Source organism: Suncus etruscus, chromosome 6 (assembly GCF_024139225.1).
Source record: "Suncus etruscus isolate mSunEtr1 chromosome 6, mSunEtr1.pri.cur, whole genome shotgun sequence".
Classification (NCBI taxonomy): domain Eukaryota; kingdom Metazoa; phylum Chordata; class Mammalia; order Eulipotyphla; family Soricidae; genus Suncus; species Suncus etruscus.
The window spans coordinates 104,972,679-104,994,856 of NC_064853.1; the positions used below are offsets into that span (position 1 = coordinate 104,972,679).

The 22,178-nt window shown below is 35.9% G+C and overlaps 1 protein-coding gene across 9 annotated transcripts in view; it reads right to left on the reverse strand.

The window, feature by feature from the left end:
* Positions 1-22,178, reverse strand: part of DLG1 (discs large MAGUK scaffold protein 1) — a 653,463-nt gene that overhangs the window by 176,883 nt on the left and 454,402 nt on the right. For 7 of the 9 annotated variants that reach the window (XM_049775930.1, XM_049775934.1, XM_049775933.1 and 4 more), the window contains exon 4: positions 14,629-14,795. The exons of 1 other annotated variant lie outside the window; for it this stretch is intronic. In XM_049775930.1, the coding sequence (XP_049631887.1) occupies positions 14,629-14,795 (167 nt within the window). Of the gene's footprint in view, positions 1-1,782; positions 2,309-14,628; positions 14,796-22,178 lie in introns of those variants that run through there. One more of the 9 variants, XM_049775937.1, reaches the window with a different exon arrangement.

Here is a 22,178-nt window from a genome sequence, read left to right on the forward strand (position 1 = left end):
GAGTTTAAAACATATTACTTAGAAACAGAATGTAGAGCTATTTATGACTCTCTTAAATTAGTAAATGGCATTAGTACTACTGTAAGTGGAGGCTAAGATCTGGCAGTTTAGTAGCGATGATGATTCAGTTATCACATCTCACAACCTAGTCATTTGCAAACGTTTTAAAATAAGAGTCTTCATTGTGAAGAATCTAGTTATGGGAGAAAAAAAAAACTAATCTTCATTGCTTTAGCTCAACCCACATGCCTGTTCTTAAGAGTATCCATGGTAGCAGTGATGCAACATGCCTACCTAGCTCACAGTGCCTACACAAGTGGGAGAGAAGGGAGGCGGATGATGAAAATGATTTCACTTGGAAAGGTGTTTTAGTATTAACATGATAGAATTACATCAACTACACTGTCAATTTTGAATAAACATGTAGAACCACAAGACTCTCTTTAGATCAGAAAAAAGGAAAAGATCCAGAGGGAGAAAGACACTATAGTGGTTTAGTTGTAAATAAAAAATTTTTAAATTCTGTTCTCCCTATGTTAGTCACTGGTTAAGTAAGTTCAAAGGGTTCTATTTCTAATATTAGAAGTTATTCTAATTTATATCTTCCAAAAAGGAACTACTAATGTTTCAGGTTTCCTAATTTCCAGCCTACATATTTTTCTGTATTTTCTTTAACAATTACATAACAAAAACAACTTTAGAATAATGATTATAAATGATGTTTACTTTGCTTAAAAATTATTGCAAAAGGACTTTACCTAGAAGAGTTGACCATTTAAGTGACCTTGTGCAATACATATAGTAACAGACATGAATAAAGTGGTAAAAGGTAAATTACAGGGAGACCAACCAGACCACTGTGAAAGAAAAGGGGACATATCTATTTTCTAAGCCCCCCTTTCAGCATTCTAGCAATGGTTCAAAAAAACTTAACAAGCAGTGCCAAGAAGGGTAGGAGCAGATAATGGGTATGTCTGTATCCATCAAAAACTGCTACCCTGTGAGTAAGAAACAAGCAAAACTAATTTCTCAGTTTCCTATTCTTTCTCTTGTATTAAGAATTAACTATTAGGAACTACTTCCAAAATTTATAAATTTATTATTAAAAATAATTTTAAAATATCAATTTTATCCATTCATCATGCATATCTTATAGTGAAATAAAGTAAACTATTCCATATTTTAAACACTGACATAAAAAATTTAAATATAAGCCTACCAAATCTTATGCAATTATCCCATGTCCACAACCTGATTCTCAAAAATAAAAATGCCAAAGTTACTAGGTGGTCTACTCTGAGGACAATGAGCAAATCATACTTTAAGCAAGTACTTTATAGAATACTTGTACAAATTTAATCATCGTTCTAAAGGCAGTATAATCAGAAATAACTATTTTCTTTAAAATTAACTGAATGGATGAAAAAGTGCAGAAAATGTTTTCAAAATGAGTTATACTTTCAATGATGGGACAGAAAACAGGGGTGAACCCTGAGAACAACACATTTTGAAGATTTAACTATAAAACCCTTTACAGAGCTCTGCTATTGGGACAAACACTTCCTGTAAATCTCAGAGGGAAAATTCATATTTAATATACTATTTTTAGCAATCTGAAACCATTTAAAATATTACCTATCCCAAGAGATATATACACTAAATATCACACTTACTGAAATATCGATTTTCTGATATAGTAATAATGCTTATGCTTTAAAAGATACATGATAAACAAGAGTCTCACATTCTATCACTCACACAGAGGCATACAAAGCAGCTTACCTTTGTGGTTACAATGCACAGGCAATCCATTACTCTAATAATAAAGTATTTTATACATAAAGCAGTTTATTGAGAACTCTTTTATGCTACCTATAGGAATAAAAAAAACTGACATTGAAAATAAAAGTTGTGAGGTAAAAGCATAGATGAAAAGTTATAGCTGTGAAAAGATCTCCTCAGGATCCATTCTTAGAGGTAGCAATTTTTCTACTATCTGAAGTACAGAAATCAGCTTGTATCACGTGCCCTAGAATCTTCTTTATGTAATCTGTATCTGAAGAACTTGAAATTATCCCACCAAACAGTGTGGAAGATCTCAGGGTTTACTCCATAAGAGTTCACTGCTGCTTCAGATGCTATTTCATTAATCCCTCTCTCCAAGATTTCAGCTTGACAGTGAATCATCTGATGAAAGGCTGCACAAAAGAGGTTCCACCGATACAAATTTAAATCTGCTTCTCTTTGATTGCTAGTTTGGTTTTCAAAAGAAAACTATTAAAAAAAATTACTGGGGAAAAAAATGCAAGCAAACATTTCTTCCACTAAACCTTTACAGCAACTGCAGCCTGCAAAGTAATGACTTTCTCAGGCAGTAATGAATGGAATATTCCATGTGGTATTTTTGAAAAGGGGAGAAGGAAGAACAAAATGCGATCATAAGTATTATTTCTGAAACTTACCTCTTTAGATTTTTACTTTAAAATGACGTTTCTAAAAATGATGTTAGTGCCCTCACTAAGTTCATTTTACCTAATCTCTTTAAAAAGGAATCAGCATCACTATATAACTATGCAACATTTCAAATTCAAGATGTTTCTAACTCAGAAGTACACTAACTTTGTCAAATCATAGTAAGCTCTTAAAATCACTGGCAACAGAGCTACATGGGCTGACGGGAGCAGCACAAGTGGCTCTCAATCTCATGAATTTCTGGCTATGGTCCCTGAAAAACTATAGTAACAAAGTGTTGCCTGCAATTTCTGTCCAGTTTTATCATAGTCTGGACATTAGTATTCTTAAGCCAGGTACACAAATAATCACAATAGTCTATAAAATTTCTGTATTATTTAGGGGCTGGAGTAATAATAGTGTGTAGGTCACTTGCCTTGTATGTGACCAACCCGGGTATGATCCCCAGCATCTCATATGGGCCCCTGAGCACTGCCAGGAATAATTCCTGAGAGCAGAGCAAGAAGTAACCCCTGAACATTAGTGCATGAGGGCTCAAAGCAATAACTAAAAGCATATCAGTATGATTTAAAACTTTAATAACATTTGCACAGAGAGTAGATAATGGGAGAGCCAGAGATAGTACTGGGCATTTGCCTTGGCCTGTAGACCCTGGTTTGACCCACAGCACCATAAGTGATTCTCTTTAGCACTACCAGGACATTCCCTGAGCACAGAGACAGTAGTAAGCCCTGAGCACATGCAGGCATGGCACAAGAGTGAGGGAGAAAAGGAAGGAGTGAAGGACTATGGGAAGAAGAGAAAGGGGGGTTTAATGAGCTAAATAGTTGCCCCAACATGGGAAACAGCTGCTAAAAGAAGAAAAAACATTCAAAAGCAGAAAGCACACAAAAAGGTCTTACTCCATTTCATATTTGTAAGCAACAATGAGATGTATTATGTTATCTTCACTTTATGTGTAATAAAATTAAAAAAGCAAAAATTTAGCAATTTTCTGACTAAATCATATAGCAATAGATGTACCCGAATGGACATGAAAAGATTACGGTAACAGAAAGATGAATACATCTGATTCATTTAAAATACATATAAAATTCTGCATTATATTACGTATTATATATTATTATGGCAATTAATATAATTAATTATAGTAATTAATATTGTTTATTATTGTTAACATTCACACATAATTAACTATATCTTAACATTAGAATATTTGCTTAAAAAATGTGCCTAACATACAGACAATGACTTGGGTTGGACAACCTAATATGCCTGAAGCCTAGAGTTGGTCTTGTGCCAGAAAACTTCAGGGGTAAGGTCTTCTTGTATTTAGTCCCCTATATTTTGCTGGACCTATGCAAACAATTTCCACACTAATAGTCTTTGCTGTGCTCCTTTGACTCATTCTTAATGAATTATTGTATTATGATCAATTGTGTCAACAATACTACAGCTTTTAATGTTAAGGGAGTTGCATAAATTTTTTGGCTTTGGATTGCTTTGTGTAAGAAATATTATAATGTACCACAATCTGGGGGCTCGAGGGACAAAATAAATGTACATGTTTAAATAAATAAATAAATAAATAAATAAATAAATAAAAGAAAAAAAAAGAAAAAAGGGGGAAAATGTGCCTAAGTAAATAAATGTACCTTTGAATTATCTTCATAACCAGAGAATTTTAAAAAATAACAAGAGGAAAAGTGTCAGTTACTTAAAAGAAGATCAGAAGCCTGGTAACAGTACATTGGGAATAATAAAGTAAGATGAAAAACAGAAAAGTACTACTTTTTTTTTTTTAATTGATTGGTTTTTGGGCCACACCCACCAATGGTTAGGGGTTACTCCTGGCTCTGTGTTCAGAAATCACTACTGGCAAGCTTGGGGGGCCGTATGGGATGCCAGGAATCAAAACTGGGCCCACCCTGGGTCGGCAGCAAGCAAGGCAAATGCCTTACCAATGTGCCATCTCTCTGGCCCCATGGGAAACTTCTTCTTTAAGGTTTACCTACAAAAAGTTCCCACTGAGAAGCAAGTTTTTCTACTTGTTTTTCTTTAAACAGATTCCATAGATTAAATAAAAAATTGGCACAAAGAACCAAAAAGTTAGTTATTATGTGGAGAATATAATTCTAAAAAGGAAAAGATAAAAAGAAAAGCTATGTACTATTTAAAAAGTTATATTTACATAATTGAAACTTCTATATTTCTATAAAGATATTTCTATAAAGATAGGAATTTCTGTAATGAGTGCATCTCATTTTAAACAACCTGAAAAATGTGTATTCTAAGTGTATATCAATGCTTTAATACTCAAAATAAATATAGACAGAGATTGACCAGTTAAAATTACCTAAGAGTTTTTGAAAATAAAATATATAAAGTATTCTAATTCAAAATTAATTGTGGATGCCTTCTTGCAGAACATAAAATTACACCCACTGTGGCATACTTAAGATTTAACAGAGACTTTTTATTTTCTCAGTAACTGTATAATATTTTGCCAAGTTTTCTACTAAATTAACAGCTTGGCATAATATGGCAGTTGTTTCATCTTTCTTGCATTTTATTTCATTTTCACTTCCATTTCAAAGTTGTTGAGTTGGGTGTGTGTTCTTCAGTTCTAGCATGAAGAACTCTTATTTTAAATTCTGGGATAATGATCTTAAGACACAAACATAAAGAGTATGTTATAGTGAAAGTAATGTAACAGCATAGTGGCCATCAAAATCACTTGCAGACATCTCGTCAACAATGATGACTCACTGCTGTAAATGCCATGGTTGGTGGACCTGGGCTGCTGCCAAATCAAACCTAGTGTTCATCCAATACACCTATGAATTTTGATCTTCAGATTTTTTAAATTATAAGGTCTTTGCTCTGGGATTATACATTAGTTCATTATTTCCCCATTTTAATTTAAAATTTTTTTAGGGTTTTGGGCCACACCCAGCAGCACTCAGGGGTCATTCCTGACTCTGCACTAAGAAATTACTCCTGTCAGGCTCAGGGAAACATATGGGATGCCAGGGATCGAGAACCAGGTCAGCCACATGCAAGGCAAATTCCCTACCCACTGTGCAATCGCTCCAGCCCCTTCTTAAAATTTTTATAGAACAACTTAAATATAATTAAATGAAGTAAATAAATGTAAGCGAGGTAGTGAGAGAGCCTTAAGACAGGTGTTTGATAAAATAGTATATCCCTATTTATAAAGAATAAAACTTTATCTGCTAAGATAAAGTAGATTCAGTCTCTTAAGAAATCAGGAGGAATAGAAATCTTGAGATCACTACAAAAGGAAGCAGGGAAGGCAGTCAACCACCAATATGTGAGACTGACCTTTTTTTTTTCTTTCTGATTTTTGGGCCACACCTGGCGACGCTCAAGGGTTACTCAGAAATTGGTCCTGGCAGGCTCAGAGACCATATGAAAAGCCAGGGATCCAACCCAGGTCCATCCTGGGTCAGCCATGTGCAAGGCAAATGCCCTACCATTGTGCTATCACTCTGGCCCCAATTGACCAATATTTTTAAGTGGAATTTCAAAATTCTAACAATTCATGAAACTGTACTATAAAAAATTTTCAAGCTATCTTACAAAGTTCACAGTAAAGACTTAAGTGGTAGTTACCTTCAAAGAGATAAAATTACATGATAGAGAGAATATATAAGAAATATACCATAATTTTAATATGAACTGATAGAAAACATTATAGACATATAGCACTGTATCAATTTTAAATAACTGTCAATATGACAATAGTATACTCAATGTTTTTAGAAATGTTCGTATAAAGAAAGGAATTTAACTTTAAAGAAAATATCCTTGTCCTTAGGAGATAACATGCTGAATTACTTGTAGGAGAAAGATCATGTTTAATTTGTTCTCAAATGGGTAAAAAAATATAAAACTACCTATTATACTATACAGAGCAGTATATATATATATATAATATATATATATTAGAAGAATGTAAATTCATGTGTATGTATAGTGCTTGTATGTTTATATCTACAGATATGCATGCATGATGTAGATATGTGCATGTACACTAGCACATGTGACAAAATGAAAGTTTACTGTATTACTCATGTAATTTTTCTGTAGTTACATTTATTAAAATATTTTTTTTAAAGAAAGACAGAAGGGGCCAGAGAGTTCAATGCACTGGTATACAAGTTTTACTGGAGACACAGGTTCAATCCATGCATGACAGCAAATGATCCTCCATGCACCAGTGGGAATGACCTCTGAGCTGAGACAGGAGTAGCCCAGGTGAAACCGTAGGAAATATAAAGGACATGCAGGCAGAACACTTCATGATATTGAAGCTAAACTCATCTTCAACTACTAGTCAAGCAAATGGAAGCAAAGATAAACAAATGGGACTACATTAAACTGAGAAGCTTCTATACTTCAAAGGAAATGGTGATTAGAATACAAAGACTATCCACAGAATGGGAGAAACTATTCACCCAATACCCATCTGATAAAGGATTAATATCCAAGATATACAAGGCACTGGTAGAGCTTAGCAATAAAAAATTTAACCTCATCCAAAAATGGAGAGGAGAAAATGAACAGAAGAAGAAATTTCAAAGAAGAAATTCAGATGGACAAAAGACACATAGAAAAATTCTCCATATCATTAATCAACAGGGAGATGCAAATCAGAATAACAAGATTGTCATCTCACACCAGAGACTAGCACACATCACAACAAACGAAAACAACCAGTGCTGGTGTGGAGACAGGGAAAAGGGCACTGGTGGTGCCTTTCTGCTGGTGGGAATGCCAACAGTTCTAACCTTTCTGGAAAACAGTATGAATATTACTAAAAAAAAAAAAAAATTGGCTTCCATATAACAGAACACCACTCCTAGGAATATACCTTAGGAGCACAAAAACAAAATGTAGAAAAGCCCCTCTGCAGGGGCCAGAACAACAGCACAGCGGTAGTATGTTTGCCTTGCACATGGGCAACACAGATGGATCCTGGTTCCATTCCCAGCATCCCATATGGTCCCCCAGAACCTGTCAGGAGCAATTTCTGAGCACAGAGCCAGGAGTAACCCAAGCGCTGCTGGGTGTGACCCAAAAACGAAAAAAAAAAAAAAAAAAAAGAAGAAAAAAGTAATAAAGAAAAGCCTTCTACATCCCAATATTCACTGCAACACTATCATACTAATCAGAATCTGAAAAGAGATAAGTAGATAAAGATTACTGTGGCACATCTCCACAATGGAATACTAAGCAGCTGTTAGGAAAAATGAAGCCATGGATGATGCCGGATAGAGAGCATGGAGGTAGGGTGTCTGCCTTGCATGCAGAAGGATGGTAGTTCGAATCCCATATGGTCCCCTGAGCCTGCCAGGAACGATTTCTGAGCGTAGAGCCAGGAGGAACCCCTAAGCGCTGCCGGTGTGACCCAAAAACCAAAGAAGAAAAAAAAAATGAGCCATGGAATTTTGCTTATACATGAATGGGTATGAAGAGTATTTTGCTGAGAGTGAAATTAGTCAGAGGGAGAGACAGAGAATGATCACACTCATTTGTTGGATATAATTTAAAAAAAGATAAACTAGAAATAATATCCAGAGACAATAGAGACAGGACCAGGAAGACCAGTCCATGGTATCAGAAGCTTACCAAAAATAGTGGGAGAATGCAGTTAGGACAAAGAAGGGATAACTATGACAATGATAGCTGGAAATGATCACTCTTGCCAAGAATTGAGTGCTGAAAGGAGATAAAGTGATGTGCATGATACCCCTCTTGCAATATTGCAAACCAGTGTCTAAAAGGGGTGGGAAGGAGGTGGAAGGGAAGGTGAGAGAGAGGGAGAAAGAGGGAGAGAAAGTATGTGTGTTTGCCTCATAGGCAGGAGGGAAAATGAGGACATCGGTGTTGGGAAATGTACACTGGTGAAGAGTGTTGTACATTACATGACTGAAAATCATGAACAACTTTGTATCTGTGGGAAAAATACCAACTAACTGTATTATAAACAACTTGTTACCATGATGTTTAAATAAAGTAATTAAAAAAGATTGAAAAGAGGACAAGATTTAAATAAATTCTAAGAAAAATACTAAATGATTTATAGTCATTCAGAATAAATTCATCTCAGCTACAAGATGAGAATAGACCTCAACTGAAACATTTCTTCACTGGGTTTTGTGAGATGAAACAAGGTTCAGAATTAAAAGAAAGAATACAAATAAGAATTTCAGAACAAGAAATCAGGAGTAAGAAATATTCTTTTTTTTTTTTGGTTTTTGGGTCACATCCGGCAGTGCTCAGGGGTTATTCCTGGCTCCAGGCTCAGAAATTGCTCCTGGCAGGCACAGGGGACCATATGGGATGCCAGGATTCGAACTGATGACCTCCTGCATGAAAGGCAAACGCCTTATCTCCATGCTATCCCTCCGGCCCCAGTAAGAAATATTCTGATACAGAAACTGGCGATAGCACAGCAGGTAGGCATTTGCCTTGCATGCAGTTAACCCAAGTTTGATCCCGGCATCCCATATGGTCCTGGAGCCTGCCAGTAATAATTTCTGAGTACAGAGCCAGGAGTAATCTCAGAGCGCTGCTGAGCATGACCCAAAAAATCAAATAAATAAAAATTTGAATATAATCCTTAAGTAGGATTTGTGAAATGCTCACATCATTATAAATATTCTTTTTTTTGGGGGGGCACACCCATTTGATGCTCAGAGGTTACTCCTGGCTATGTGCTCAGAAAGAGCCCCTGGCTTGGGGGAACCATATGGGATGCCGGGGGATCAAACCACTGTCCGAAGTAGGCTAGCGCTTGCAAGGCAGATGCCTTACCTCTAGCACCACTTCTCCGGCCCCCACATCATTATAAATATTCTTATAAAAAAAAGGCAAATAATTATTTTTTAAATATAACAAATAAAATTACTTGAAATTTTTCCTGCTTATCTTTCTGAAAGATATAACCAAACAATTTAGTATAGAATTATGTTTATCTTAATGCATTTAATTTCATATTTCAGAGAAAAATTAAGAAATAAAAGTATGTATTCTAATTTATGATTTACTTTACAATTAAAATAATCTTAAAATAAATGGAAACATTAATTGGAACTTACCTATACCCAGAAGACTGAGTGAGTTATTAGAAATATGAAATAATTTTCAATAGTGAATTGGTTTTCTTTCAGAAAAATGTCAGAGCATCAAGCTAAATGATTAAAATTAAATTGGCTTTATCCAGCTTTTTAATGATTAAGTTTTAAAACTTAAATTACAAAATTCACTACTTACTAAGCTCTCATATAATCCAGTCATACCACTCCTAGGGGATATATGCTCGGAACACAAAAACACAACACAAAAATGTCCTCTGCATGCCTATGTTCATTCCAGCTCTATTTACAATAGCCAGAATCTGGAAACAACCAAGATGCCCAACAACAGACGAGTGGCTAAAGAAACTGTAGTACATATACACAATGGAATACAATGCAGCTGTCAGGGAAAAGGAAGTCATGAAATTTGCCTATACATGGATGGACATGGAAACTATTATGCTGAGTGAAATAAATCAGAGGAAAAGAGATAGACACAATATAGTCTCACTCATCTATGGGTTTTAAGAAAAATAAAAGATCTTATTGTAATAATGCCCAGAGACATAACAGCACCAATAATTTTCATGACAATGGTAGTGATAGAAATAGAATGCCTGTCTTGAAGACATTGCAGGGGGTGAGGAGAGAAATGGGGGGCATTGGCGGTGGGACAGTTGACTGGTAAAGGATGGAAACCCAACTACAAACATGTATGTAACCACTGTGCTTAAAGATATTAATAAACAAAAAAATTAAAAAAAAAAACCCTGTGGTATATCTACACAATGAAATACTAAAATAATTTTGCTATTTCAGAGTAAAATCTGAAAAGAATAATATTTTAACTTAGTTTGTTTAATGTCTAACATTGGAAAGCAATTTTAGAATAAAATGCCCTTTTCCAAAGATCACAAATTTAATTAACTCTCTAGTTCACTATTTGTTTGTAACTCTAAATATGATTTAACAGATCAAGTGCCTAGCAATGAAGATAGTGATAGAAGAATGTCAGGCAACAATTAAGAATGTGATAAATTATACAGACAAATATAGAAAGGGGTCTACACCATAATGAACACAAAAAGTAAAACAAAGTTGCAGAAGCTAAAATAATATATTAGTTTAACATGATTATTCGCAGGGCTGTGTGTGTCTAAGTTATAGCCAGCTCTGTACATAAGGGACCAAATGGGTGCTGGATTTTGAACCAGGGCTGAGAACACAGCTGCATATTAGATGAAGAATCTTTTTTTTTTTTTTTTTGGTTTTTGGGCCACACCGGCGGTGCTCAGGGGTTACTCCTGGCTGTCTGCTCAGAAATAGCTCCTGGCAGGCATGGGGGACCATATGGGACACCGGGATTCGAACCAACCCCATTAGATCCTGGTTCGGCTGCTTGCAAGGCAAACATCGCTGTGCTATCTCTCTGGCCCCTGTCAAGTTTCTTTATTAATTCTTTCTCTTCTTATTTTATTGGGTTTGTTGTATTTTCAATTGTATTGGTAACAAGTCCAACTACAGGGAAAGCTATTAAAGAAGTGTTTGCCTTGAACTCTCACATTCTAAGTATGAATCACAGTGTTTCTACATAAAAGTGTGAATTTGGTAGTTATATCCCCAAACCACAGTTGGCTTAATTTTAATTGGGACTATTTTCTACAATTACTGAAGAAAAAATCTGGCTTATCTCATCTATATTTAAGCAGCCTAGAGATAGAATCCATATTCCTATGACACCCAAATTATTATATAAATGTGACCCTAAAACTACATAACTTGAAAATACAATAAATTCCTATGAAAAATATAAGTATTTCAAAAAGAAAACTATCTTGTAGTCACATATTAGTATCAAAGGATGTTTCTCATGCTTTATTTTAGCAGTTCTTATTTGAAAGACAATAACTGGAATTCTCTGCCATCTATCTCTGCACTTACAGTTCTTAGAAATAATACCTCAAAGAAAAGACAGCCTTGGGTCCAGATCTATAATACAGTAGGTAAGATGTTTGCCTTACACACAGCTCACCTAGGTTCTTTCCTTGGAATTCCATAGAGTCCCAAGTCCACTGGACTCCTGAGAACTCCTGAGAGCAGAGCCAGGAGTAATCTCTGATCACTAATGGGTGTGTTCTCAAAACCAAAAATAACTAATAAAGGAAAAGGTAGTTTTACTAAGAAACTGCCTTAGTAATACCTGGTACCCCTGGCCTTTTGTACACAACTCATCCTCTCAACTCCTCACTTGGGGTTTTCCTGTTTACCATAAAACCAGATACCATATTCCACAGACCCACAAATGCACAACTCTGTGGTGCAAGAGAATTGCTGCCCATTGAACGCTGACTAAAAACAAGATTCTTCTCTTTCCTTGAATGTAAAAATATATTGCAAAATGAACGACAGACATGAAAGGTACTTGGTCAATTGCCAATCCTGATAATAACAGGGAAAATTCAAAAGTAGCAGCACCAACTACAAATATAAACCTATTAGAATGGTAAATTTTAAAAACAGATTGACAGCAATAAGGGTTGGCAAGTAAATAGAACAACTGAAACTTGCACATGATTTTTTCACATGTGATCCCACATTAAGGAACAGTATGAGTATAATACAAATTTAAAGTTTGTTTATTTCCAATCTTAAAAGAAATACTAGGTGAGGACAGAAAAGTGCTGGCAGAAGAAATGAGCCAAATAGAAATGCATATTATTAAACAGACATCAGAATTTAGTTCATACATGTCATGTCATACTTTTTCACAAAACTTTTCACCCAGCTTCAGAGAACTCCTGCTGCCAGCACTTCAGAGTAACTCAAAAGTTGAAACCCAGACATATACTCCAATAACAAACAAGGGTTTTTTTTAAGTAAAAATTATATTTATTGTATTATTTAGAATTCTTTAAGCATGTAACATGTGTTAAATAGTGCTGTCATTTTTTTTATGAAGCTCACTGAATTTTGAATGTGCTCAGTCACTGATTCCATTATATCCAAAAAACCTACAGATTTTATTGTACACTTTTGCACAGTAATGTTGTTGTTGTTGGTTTAGGGGGTCACACCCAGCACTGCTCAGGGGTTACTCCTGGCTGTGTGCTCAGAAATTGCTTCTGGTTTGGGGGACTATATGGGATGCTGAAGATCGAACCCATGTCCGTCCTAGGTCGCCACATGCGAGGCAAATGCCATACTGCTGTGCTACAATTCCAGCCCTGTATTGTAATTTTTTTAAAATGTATATATTTTGCTGTAGAATTTACTAAAATGTAAAAAACTATCTGAAGTAGCACAAGGCCCAAACAGTAAATAACTCAAATATGCACCCGTAACAGAATGAATCACATGGTATATTATACAATAGAAAAAATGCACACAATAAATAGAATTTGTAATTATAAGAAAATATAAGCTAAAGATAATACATACTGTCTGAGTCTGGTATATATGTGTTTTAAGAGACAAAACTGATTTATGGTATTAGCAATCAGAATGTACCTTTGAGAAAAAGTAATGAACAGGAAAGGTATGACGAATAAGTCTGGAACAGTCTTATTTATCAAGCTAATATAGTGCATAAAACATAAAATTCATGGAAAGTATTTATTTTTGTGTTTTTTAAAAGTAGAGTCAGTCATACAACCAACATTATCTAATTTCAGAACCCAACTGCAAACATTCCATTTCCTGACCTGTATATTCACAATACAGTGATTTATCAAGCTATACGTTTGTGCATTTTATGCATATTGTATTCTGTATATACTCAACCTTAGCAAATTGTTTAACCCAGTATCATGATAACTCTGAAAATAAACTGTAATTAACATTTTTAAATCCATTTTAAATAGATTAAGATTAGAATGATAACAATGAAAGGGAAGAAGAATGACCAAGAGAAAGTTGCAAAAGATAGTAATGAGAGAAAATAAAAGACAAAAACACTAAAGTCATAATTCAAAGAGAAATATAAATTGCTGTTAAGAAATCTTAAATCCAAAGAAAGACTTGTCCATATTAGCTGAGCAAGATGAATAAAGCCATTTATTTTCTTAGTTCAGTTTCCTCTTTAAAATAAAGGAAAAGGATAAGAAACCTTTGGTTTTCCTGTTACAAACTCTATAATTTTATTATTTAATATAAAGAAATTGTCTACTTCAGTATCAAAGGACTCTGTCTAAACATTATCCTCCACTATTCCTTGGTTACTGAGTCAACAAAGCTGATTCAATTCTCAAGGAGTTTTCTCTAATAAGAGGGTCTAGGATAAAATTCACACATCTACCTTCAAATGACTAATAAAAGTCAGACAATATCTTCATTCCAAAATTTTACATTATCTACAATATACTACCAGCTACATCACAACAAAAAAAGGGAAAAGTTTATTACTAAAGTTCTGAAAACTCAAATAGTTTTAAACTAAAGAAAACAGATATTTTTTCAATGCTGAACTTAAGATTTACTGATCAGTCTCCAGTAAGTTTTAATAAAGTGATCCTTCATAAAACACAGAAACCTTGAGATAAACACAATAGCTATACTGACTGGGAATGCAAAATTATATTGCTTTTCGGAAAGAATACCAGAGTAAAATCTTTTCAAAATACGTTTTTCTAGCTGATTATGACACAGATGAAATCTCATTACATAAATAACTTTTCTAAGGTCTAAAGCAAATAATTCAGACATTAAACTAGTCACATGTAAAGACTGGACAGAAGATTCTTCACAAACATTTTTATTTAATTTTTTTCACAGTATTTTTTATTGAATGAAAATTGCTTAAAAAGATGTGCAAAGAAAGATGGGAAATGGGTGTTCAAGAGAGCACACAGGCTTCTACAGAGTGGAAATAAACAAGGAACAAAACAGTCAAACAATACAGTTACGTGTTCAAGGGAGAACACAGGCTTAAAGAACAAGCCCAAAGTATTTTTAATGCCTATGACTTATATTTTCAATTAAAAAAATTTAAATCTATTTAAATAAGATTGATAGAACTAATAGCCCCAATAAACGGATCACTGTTTTCTCTTACCTCTACGCTAGGGCTAAGGCTGCTTGGCAGTGTTTGTGAAGTCACAGTAGTGCTTGGAAGGCTAGAAATCTCCCAAGTGTTCACAGGCTGTACTGGTTCAGACTGCTTTGAATGATCTACACATTTTGGATTATCCAGTAAGGTCACTTCATAAAATTCTTGAATATCTAGAAGGAAAGAAAAATTAATTTTTAAAATTAAGCTATCTATTGCTAAAATAATGTAATTTGAAGACAAAAATTATACATTAGTACATCAAGTCCAGGCTTAAAATGTAGACAATAAATATTTACTCATTTATCATTTCATTTAACAATCATGGCTGAAACCTATACAGTAATGTGTAAAATTTTAGGTTATTTTATACTTCAAAATAAGTGTTGCATTTATTTATTTTGCTTTGGGGCCACATCTGGCACTGCTTAGGGCTTAATCCTGGCTTTGCACTGAGAGATCACTCTAGGTGGGACTTTGGTGTGACAGGGATCAAACCTGGGTCAGTTGCATGGAAAGCACCCTAACAATTGTACTATTTCTCCAGCATAATAAGTGCTGAGTTTAAGTGCTCCATCATCAAGTAGCTATGCTTCAGTAAGTTAATTTCTGGTAACTTGTCTTTAACAAGTATGAACTAGTACAGGGACTGAAAGTAATAAATATAAAATTGCTAATGAAACATAAAAGGTTCCTAATAGACTGCTAATACCATCTAACTCTTTTGAACTGGCCGTACAGAAAGCAGTCATTGCTGATACTTTGTATCTTTGTACCATCAGTATTCAAGACGCCAAAAGAAAACCCTCAAATAGTCTTAACTGCACTGCAAGCCAAAGAAAAAACAAAAAAGGTATAAGCAAGAAGCAGAAGCATTGTTATAGACCCCTTAGTTTGAAGATTTATAAATAGGTAAAATTATGGCAAAACTGTAAATTTACAGTAGCACCAAATAATTTAAAAGAGCAAGTGATTGGGCAAGGAGATGATTCAACAGCTAAAGTCATCTACTTTGCAAGCATGAGACTGAATTCAGTCTCTGGTGCTGGACACGTGCAAAGGAGCACTGCCAAACAAGACTCCCAGCACAATGCAGTTGGTGTGAATTGAAAAAGTATTGAGTAAAGTCCTTACAAGGTACCTTGGCAAAAAAGATACTCATGGCAAATAAACATGAAAAGATGTTTCATGTGTCATCAAGAAAATGTACATTAAAACAGCAAGACAGTATTATACAGCTACTAGAATAACTGAAATACTGATCCCCTTGCTGGCAAGAATACAGAATACTAAGAATTCTCATTCCTAGCCAGTGAGAATACAAAATGATACAGCTACTTTGAAAGAGTTTAATAGTTTCCAGGGGCCAAGGACATAGTACAGGAGTTACATGTAAGCAAGGAGTTACTTACATGCCCTCAAGCCCAATTTGATCCCTAGTACAAAATGGCCCATGGATGGAGCTGGAGTGATTGTACAGCAGGTAGGGCGTTTGCCTGACCTCTGGCTTACCAGGGTTTGATCTCCAGCATTCCATATAGTGCCTCAGCACCAACAGGAGTAACCTTCGACCACTCCTGGTGTGGCCCAAAACCAAAAGAAACAACAATAAAACCCAGATGGTCCATTAAGGATGGTTAAGTAGGATCCTAATGGTCTCTGATACCTCAGGGTCCTCACATTAAATAATCTGGCCCAGTAGACCAATAGTAGAGGCTCAGAGCCCTCTTAAAGACCAACTGGGAGGTCACCTACCTCAAAATTAAATTAAAAAATTTTTAGAATGCTCCTATGATATAATTCTTAATTTACAATAATATTAATTTACCCAGATGAGTCACAAGTTTAGGTTCATACAAACATCTAGATAGATGTTCAGAGCAGCATTATTTATGTTTCTTGAAAACAACCAAGTTGTCCCTCAACAAGTGAATAATTTTTAAAAAGCTGTATCTGAAAAACAATGGAATAGTATGGAGAACTTTATTAAGTTATGAGTTATAAAAGACTTGGGAGAGAGCCCAATCTGCTGCAGTGCGTGCCTTACATGCCAGAGTTCTGGGTTCAATCCCCAACAACTGATGGTTCCTTGACCATCATAGATGCAACCTAGCACAGAGCCAGAAGTAGCTACTAAGCACCATACAAGTGTAGCCTAAAAACAAAGAAAATAAACCTCCAAGAATTTGGAGAAAGTTTAAATGCCTACTGCCTAAGTGAGAGAAGGCAAACTGTAAAGACTACATACTACATACCTTCAACTTAGGTGACAGATATTAAAAAAAAAAGTGATTGGAGGATGAATCAGTGGTAAGGTGTTTGCCTTGCATGAGGCTAACCCAGAACGAACCTTGGTTCAATCCCCAGCATCCCATATGGTCCCCAAGCCAGGAGTGATTTCTGAGAGCATAGCCATGAGTAACCTTACTGTTTACAATTCAAAAAATTATATAATTAAACATTTCCAGGAAATCATTAATAAACTGAACCTATACTATATAATCACTTAAAATGATACAAATCTATTCATATGAATTAAACACCCAATAGTATCCAATAAAGGATAAAAAGTTAAATATAAAGGGACTAGAAGGATAGTACAGTGAGTAAGGTGCTTGCCTAGCATACAATGACCCAGGTTTGATCCCCAGAATCCCATATGGTCCTTCTATCACTGAGTGCAGAGCCAAAGTAACCCTTGAGCATCACTGAGTGTGGCCCGAAAATCAAAAACAAAAAATAAAATTTTGTCTTTTTAGTAGGAATAGTCGCTAAAACACAGTCTTTGAAAGATGATATTCAGCTAATGGAACTGGAGCTACTCATAGACTAGGCTAAATCCATGCAAGCTATATACAAGAATGATTGAGACACTTTGTTATGTCAAAAACAAAAGTGTTTTAAAAATGCCTGGAGAATTTTCTCAAAAAGCCTTAAGTACTTACAAGTTTGAGAAGGCTCGCAATAGATAACTGAGATAATCTGAGTACCAATATCATTATAAATGGTAATGAATTACTACAAAAAGGAATAAAGGAAGGAAGACGTCTTAATTACAAAAATAAGATATTAAAAGTAACTTGAAAAATGTACAGCATGGTGCCAGAGTGGTGACTCAAGCTGTTAGGGCATTTGTCTTGCACACAATGACCTAGGACCGACCATGATTCGATCCCCCGGCACCCCATATGGCCCCCCAAGCCATGAGTGATTTCTGAGCACATAGCCAGGAGTAATCTCTTGAGTGTCACTGGGTGAGGCCAAAACAACAACAACAACAACAACAACAAGGCAGAATGATATAGATCAGTGCTGTTTTTATAAAACTTTTCAGTGACCCACTAAAACCCAGGTTTCACCAATGAATAGAAATCTAAACATACAAGGCTGCTGCTTTGCTCCCAGCCTGGTTTCCTGCTTTCCTGTGTGAGGCAACCAGAAAGGCCCCAGAGCAGACATAATCTCTTCAGGGCCCAGCATCGCTTCACAGCCATGCACATTCTCTAACCCATGAACTCAACCACAACACATAGTAAAATCCACACTACGAGCATGTCAAAGAGGAAACAATGCATGGAAATATTATGTATAGAGAAAGAAGATGACAGCTCTGATGACCTCAAAAGTACCAACCACCTAGTTAGTTAGCCTCTCAGATAAGGAGTTTAGAGTAGAAATATGAAGGATGTTCATAGAACTCAGAGAGAGCACAGATTGAGTTGAACAGACCACAAAGATAGAAATCAAAAGACTCTAAACTGAAATAACAGGACTGAAAAACTTGGTACATGAAATAAAAACCTCAAGAGAAAGTCTCTCTAACAGAGTACTAGCAGATGAGGACAGAATCAGCGAGCTAGAAGTGAGATGCAAAAAAACTCCATACAGCAGAAGAGACTGAAAAAGAACCTCAAAGCAAATGATCGGATAATGGAAAAATTACTCAAAGAATGTGAACAGATGAACATAAGAGGTCTTAATAAACTCAACAGAAACAACATATAAATCATTGGAGTCCCAGAGACCCAAGAAGATAATCACCAGGAAGGATCAACAGTCAAGGACATCATTGCAGAGAAACTCCCAGAGCTAAAGACTGCATGCAACCAAATCCTGCATGCCTGAAGAGTACCAGCCAAAAAAAGATCGCACCCAACCCAATACACATCCTAGTCACAATGATGAACCCCACAGATAGGGACAGAATACTGAAAGCAGCAAGATCAAAAAGGGAAATTACATTCAAAGGAGCATCCTTAAGATGTACAGCAGACCTCTCACAAGAAACCCCAAGGCCAGAAGGCAGTGGTGAGATATAGTGACAAAGCTTAACCAAATGAATACTTCGCCTAGAATACTGCACCCAACCAGATTCACTTTCAGGTTTGAAAGAAGTATAGATAGCTTCACAGATAAAAAAAAGCTCAGAAACTTTACAGACTCAAAAACAGTCTTAAAAGAAAAATTGAAGGGGCCAAAGCAAGGAGCAAGCAGTAAGGCATCTTGCTAAACCATAGCAAAACTCACCAAGAAAAGGAGAGAAAGAAACTTAATAAAATGGATTAGAAACGAAAAGGGGGAGATGACTATAGATACTGCAGTCGTTCAAAGGGTAAACAGAGATTACTTTGAGAAACTCTATGCCACAAAACATGAGAATCTGGAAGAAATGGAGAAGTTCTTGGACTCTTAGCATCTTCCACGGTTAAACCAGGATGATCTAGCATATCTAAACAGACTCATCATTAAAATGGTCATCAAAAATCTTCCCAAAAACAAAAGCCCAGGCCCAATTGGATTCACTAACGAATTTTTTTCAAACCATTCAAGAGAAACTACTATTGATCCATTTCAGGCTCTTTCATGAAATTGAAGAATGAGGAACACTCCCAAATAGTTTTTATGAAGCTAATATCATCTTGATACCAAAACCAGACGGAGATACTGCTAAAAAAAGAAAACGACAGACCAATATCCCTGATAAACACAGATGTAAAGATCCTCACAAAATTCTAGCAAATAGGATTCAACATCTCAAGATCATTCCAGTAGGTTTCATTCCAAGTAGGTTTCATTCCAGGAATGTAAGGATGGTTTAACATATGTAAATGAATCAACATAAGACAGCATATCAACAAAAGGAAAAATAAAAACCATATAATCATATCAATAGATGCAGAGAAAGCATTCGATAAGGTCCAAAAACCCTTTCTTTTTTGGGGGGGGGGTCACACCTGACTGCGCTCAGGGGTTACTCCTGGCTCTATGCTCAGAAATCTCTCCTGGCAGATTCAGGGGACCATATGGATGCCAGGATTCGAACCACCATCCTTCTGCATGCAAGTCAAATGCCTTACCTCCATGCTATCTCTCCGCCCCCCCAAAATCCTTTCTTGATAAAGAAGAAACTTCTCATCAAGATGGGAATGGAAGAAACTTATCTCAATATAACTATAGTCAAGGATACCTACCACAATCCAATGCCAAATATTATTCTCAATGAAGATAAATTAAAAGCCTTTCCTCTAAAATCTGGTACAAGACAAGGCTGCCCTCTCTCACCACTCCTATTTAACATAGCACTAGAAGTTCTTGCCATAGCGATTAGGTAAAAAAAAAGATACCAAGGGCATCCAAATAGGAAAGGAAGAAATCAAAAGTTCTCACTGTTTGCAGATGACATGATAATATATTTAGAGAACCCTACAGACTACCAAAAAGCTCTAGAAACAATAGATTCATATAGTAACCTGGAAGGCTACAAAATTAACATGCAAGAATTAATGGCCTTCATATGCACTAATAATGATAGAGAAGAAATGGACATTAAAAAAAAAAACAATCCCTGGGCCGAGCAATAGCACAGTGGTAGAGCATTAGCCTTGTGCACAGAGAACACAGGACAGACGCTGGTTGGATTCCCCGCATCGCATATGGACCCCTCCCACCCCTGAAACTGAGCACAGAGCCAGGAGTAACTGCTGAGCACCTCGGGGTATGACCAACCCCAAAAAATCAAACAAATAAAAACAATTCCATTCATATTAGTGTCACACAAACTTTGGAGTCAAGTTAACTAAAGAGAACTACAAAACACTGCTTCAAAAAATAAAAGAGGGGGCCGGAGTGGTAGCGCTAGAGGTAAGGTGCCTGCCTTGCCTGTGCTAGCCTAGGACGGACCTAGGTTCGATCCCCCGGCATCCCATATGGTCCCCCAAGCCAGGCACGATATCTGAGCTCATAGCCAGGAGTAACCCCTGAGTGTCACCGGGTGTGGCCCAAACCAAAAAAAAAAAAAGAGAGAGAGAAATAAGAGGACAAACAAAAATAGAGACACATACCCTGCTTATAGATTATTAGGATTAATATCATTAAAATGGCAATACTCCCCAAAACATTGTACAGATTTAATGTAATCCCTCTAAAGATAGCCATGACATTCTTCAAAGAAGTGGATCAAACACTCCTAAATTTCATTTGGAACCATAAACACTTGCGAATAGCTAGAGCAACCCTTGGGAAAAGGAATATGGGAGGCATCACTTTCCCCAACTATAAATTGTATTACAAAGCTATAACCATTAAAACGTCATGATACTGGAATAAAGATAGATAGATCAGTGAAATAGACTTGAGTATTCAGAAAATGTGCCCCAGATATACAATTAATTTTAATAAAGGGACAATAAATGCAAAATGAAGCAAGGAAAGCCTCTTCAGCAAGTGGTGTTTGCACAACTGGTCAGCCACTTATAAGAAAGCAAACTCAGACCTCCATCTAACACCATGTACAAAGATCAAATCCAAATGGGTTAAAGACCTGGATATTAGACCCAAAACCATAAGATATAGAACAACACGTAGGTAAAAACATTCCACATCATTAAGACTAAAGGCATTGTTTTGTTTTGTTTTTGCTTTTTGGACATTTTTAAGGAGGAAACAGCATTCTCCAAACAAGAGGAAGCAGCAATAAACAGATGGGACTATATTAAACTGAGAAGCTTCTGAACTTCAAAATAGTGCCTAGGATACAAAATCCAGCCAGGTGGGAGAAACTATTCATCCAATACCCATCAGATAAGGGGCTAATATTGAAAATATACAATATACTGACAGAAAATATACAATATACTGATAGAGCTTAACAAGAAAAAAAATCTAACCCTATCAAAAAATGGAGAGAAGACACTTCCTCAAAGAAGAAATACAAATGGCCAAAAGGCACATGAAAAAATGCTTCACATTACTAATCACCAGGGAGATGCAAATCAAACAACAATGAGGTACCATCTCACACCACAGAGATTGGCACACATCACAAAGAACAAGAACAGTCAGTACTGGCTGGGATGTGGAGAGAAAGGAACTCTCATTCAGTGATTGTGGGAATGCCCTCTAGTCCAGCCTCTCTGGAAAACAATATGGAGATTCCTCAAAAAACTAGAAAATGAGCTCCCACATGATCCTGCTATACCATCCTAGGGATATACCCTAAGAACACAAAAATACAATTCAAAAATCCCTTCCTCACACCTATATTCACTGCAGCGCTA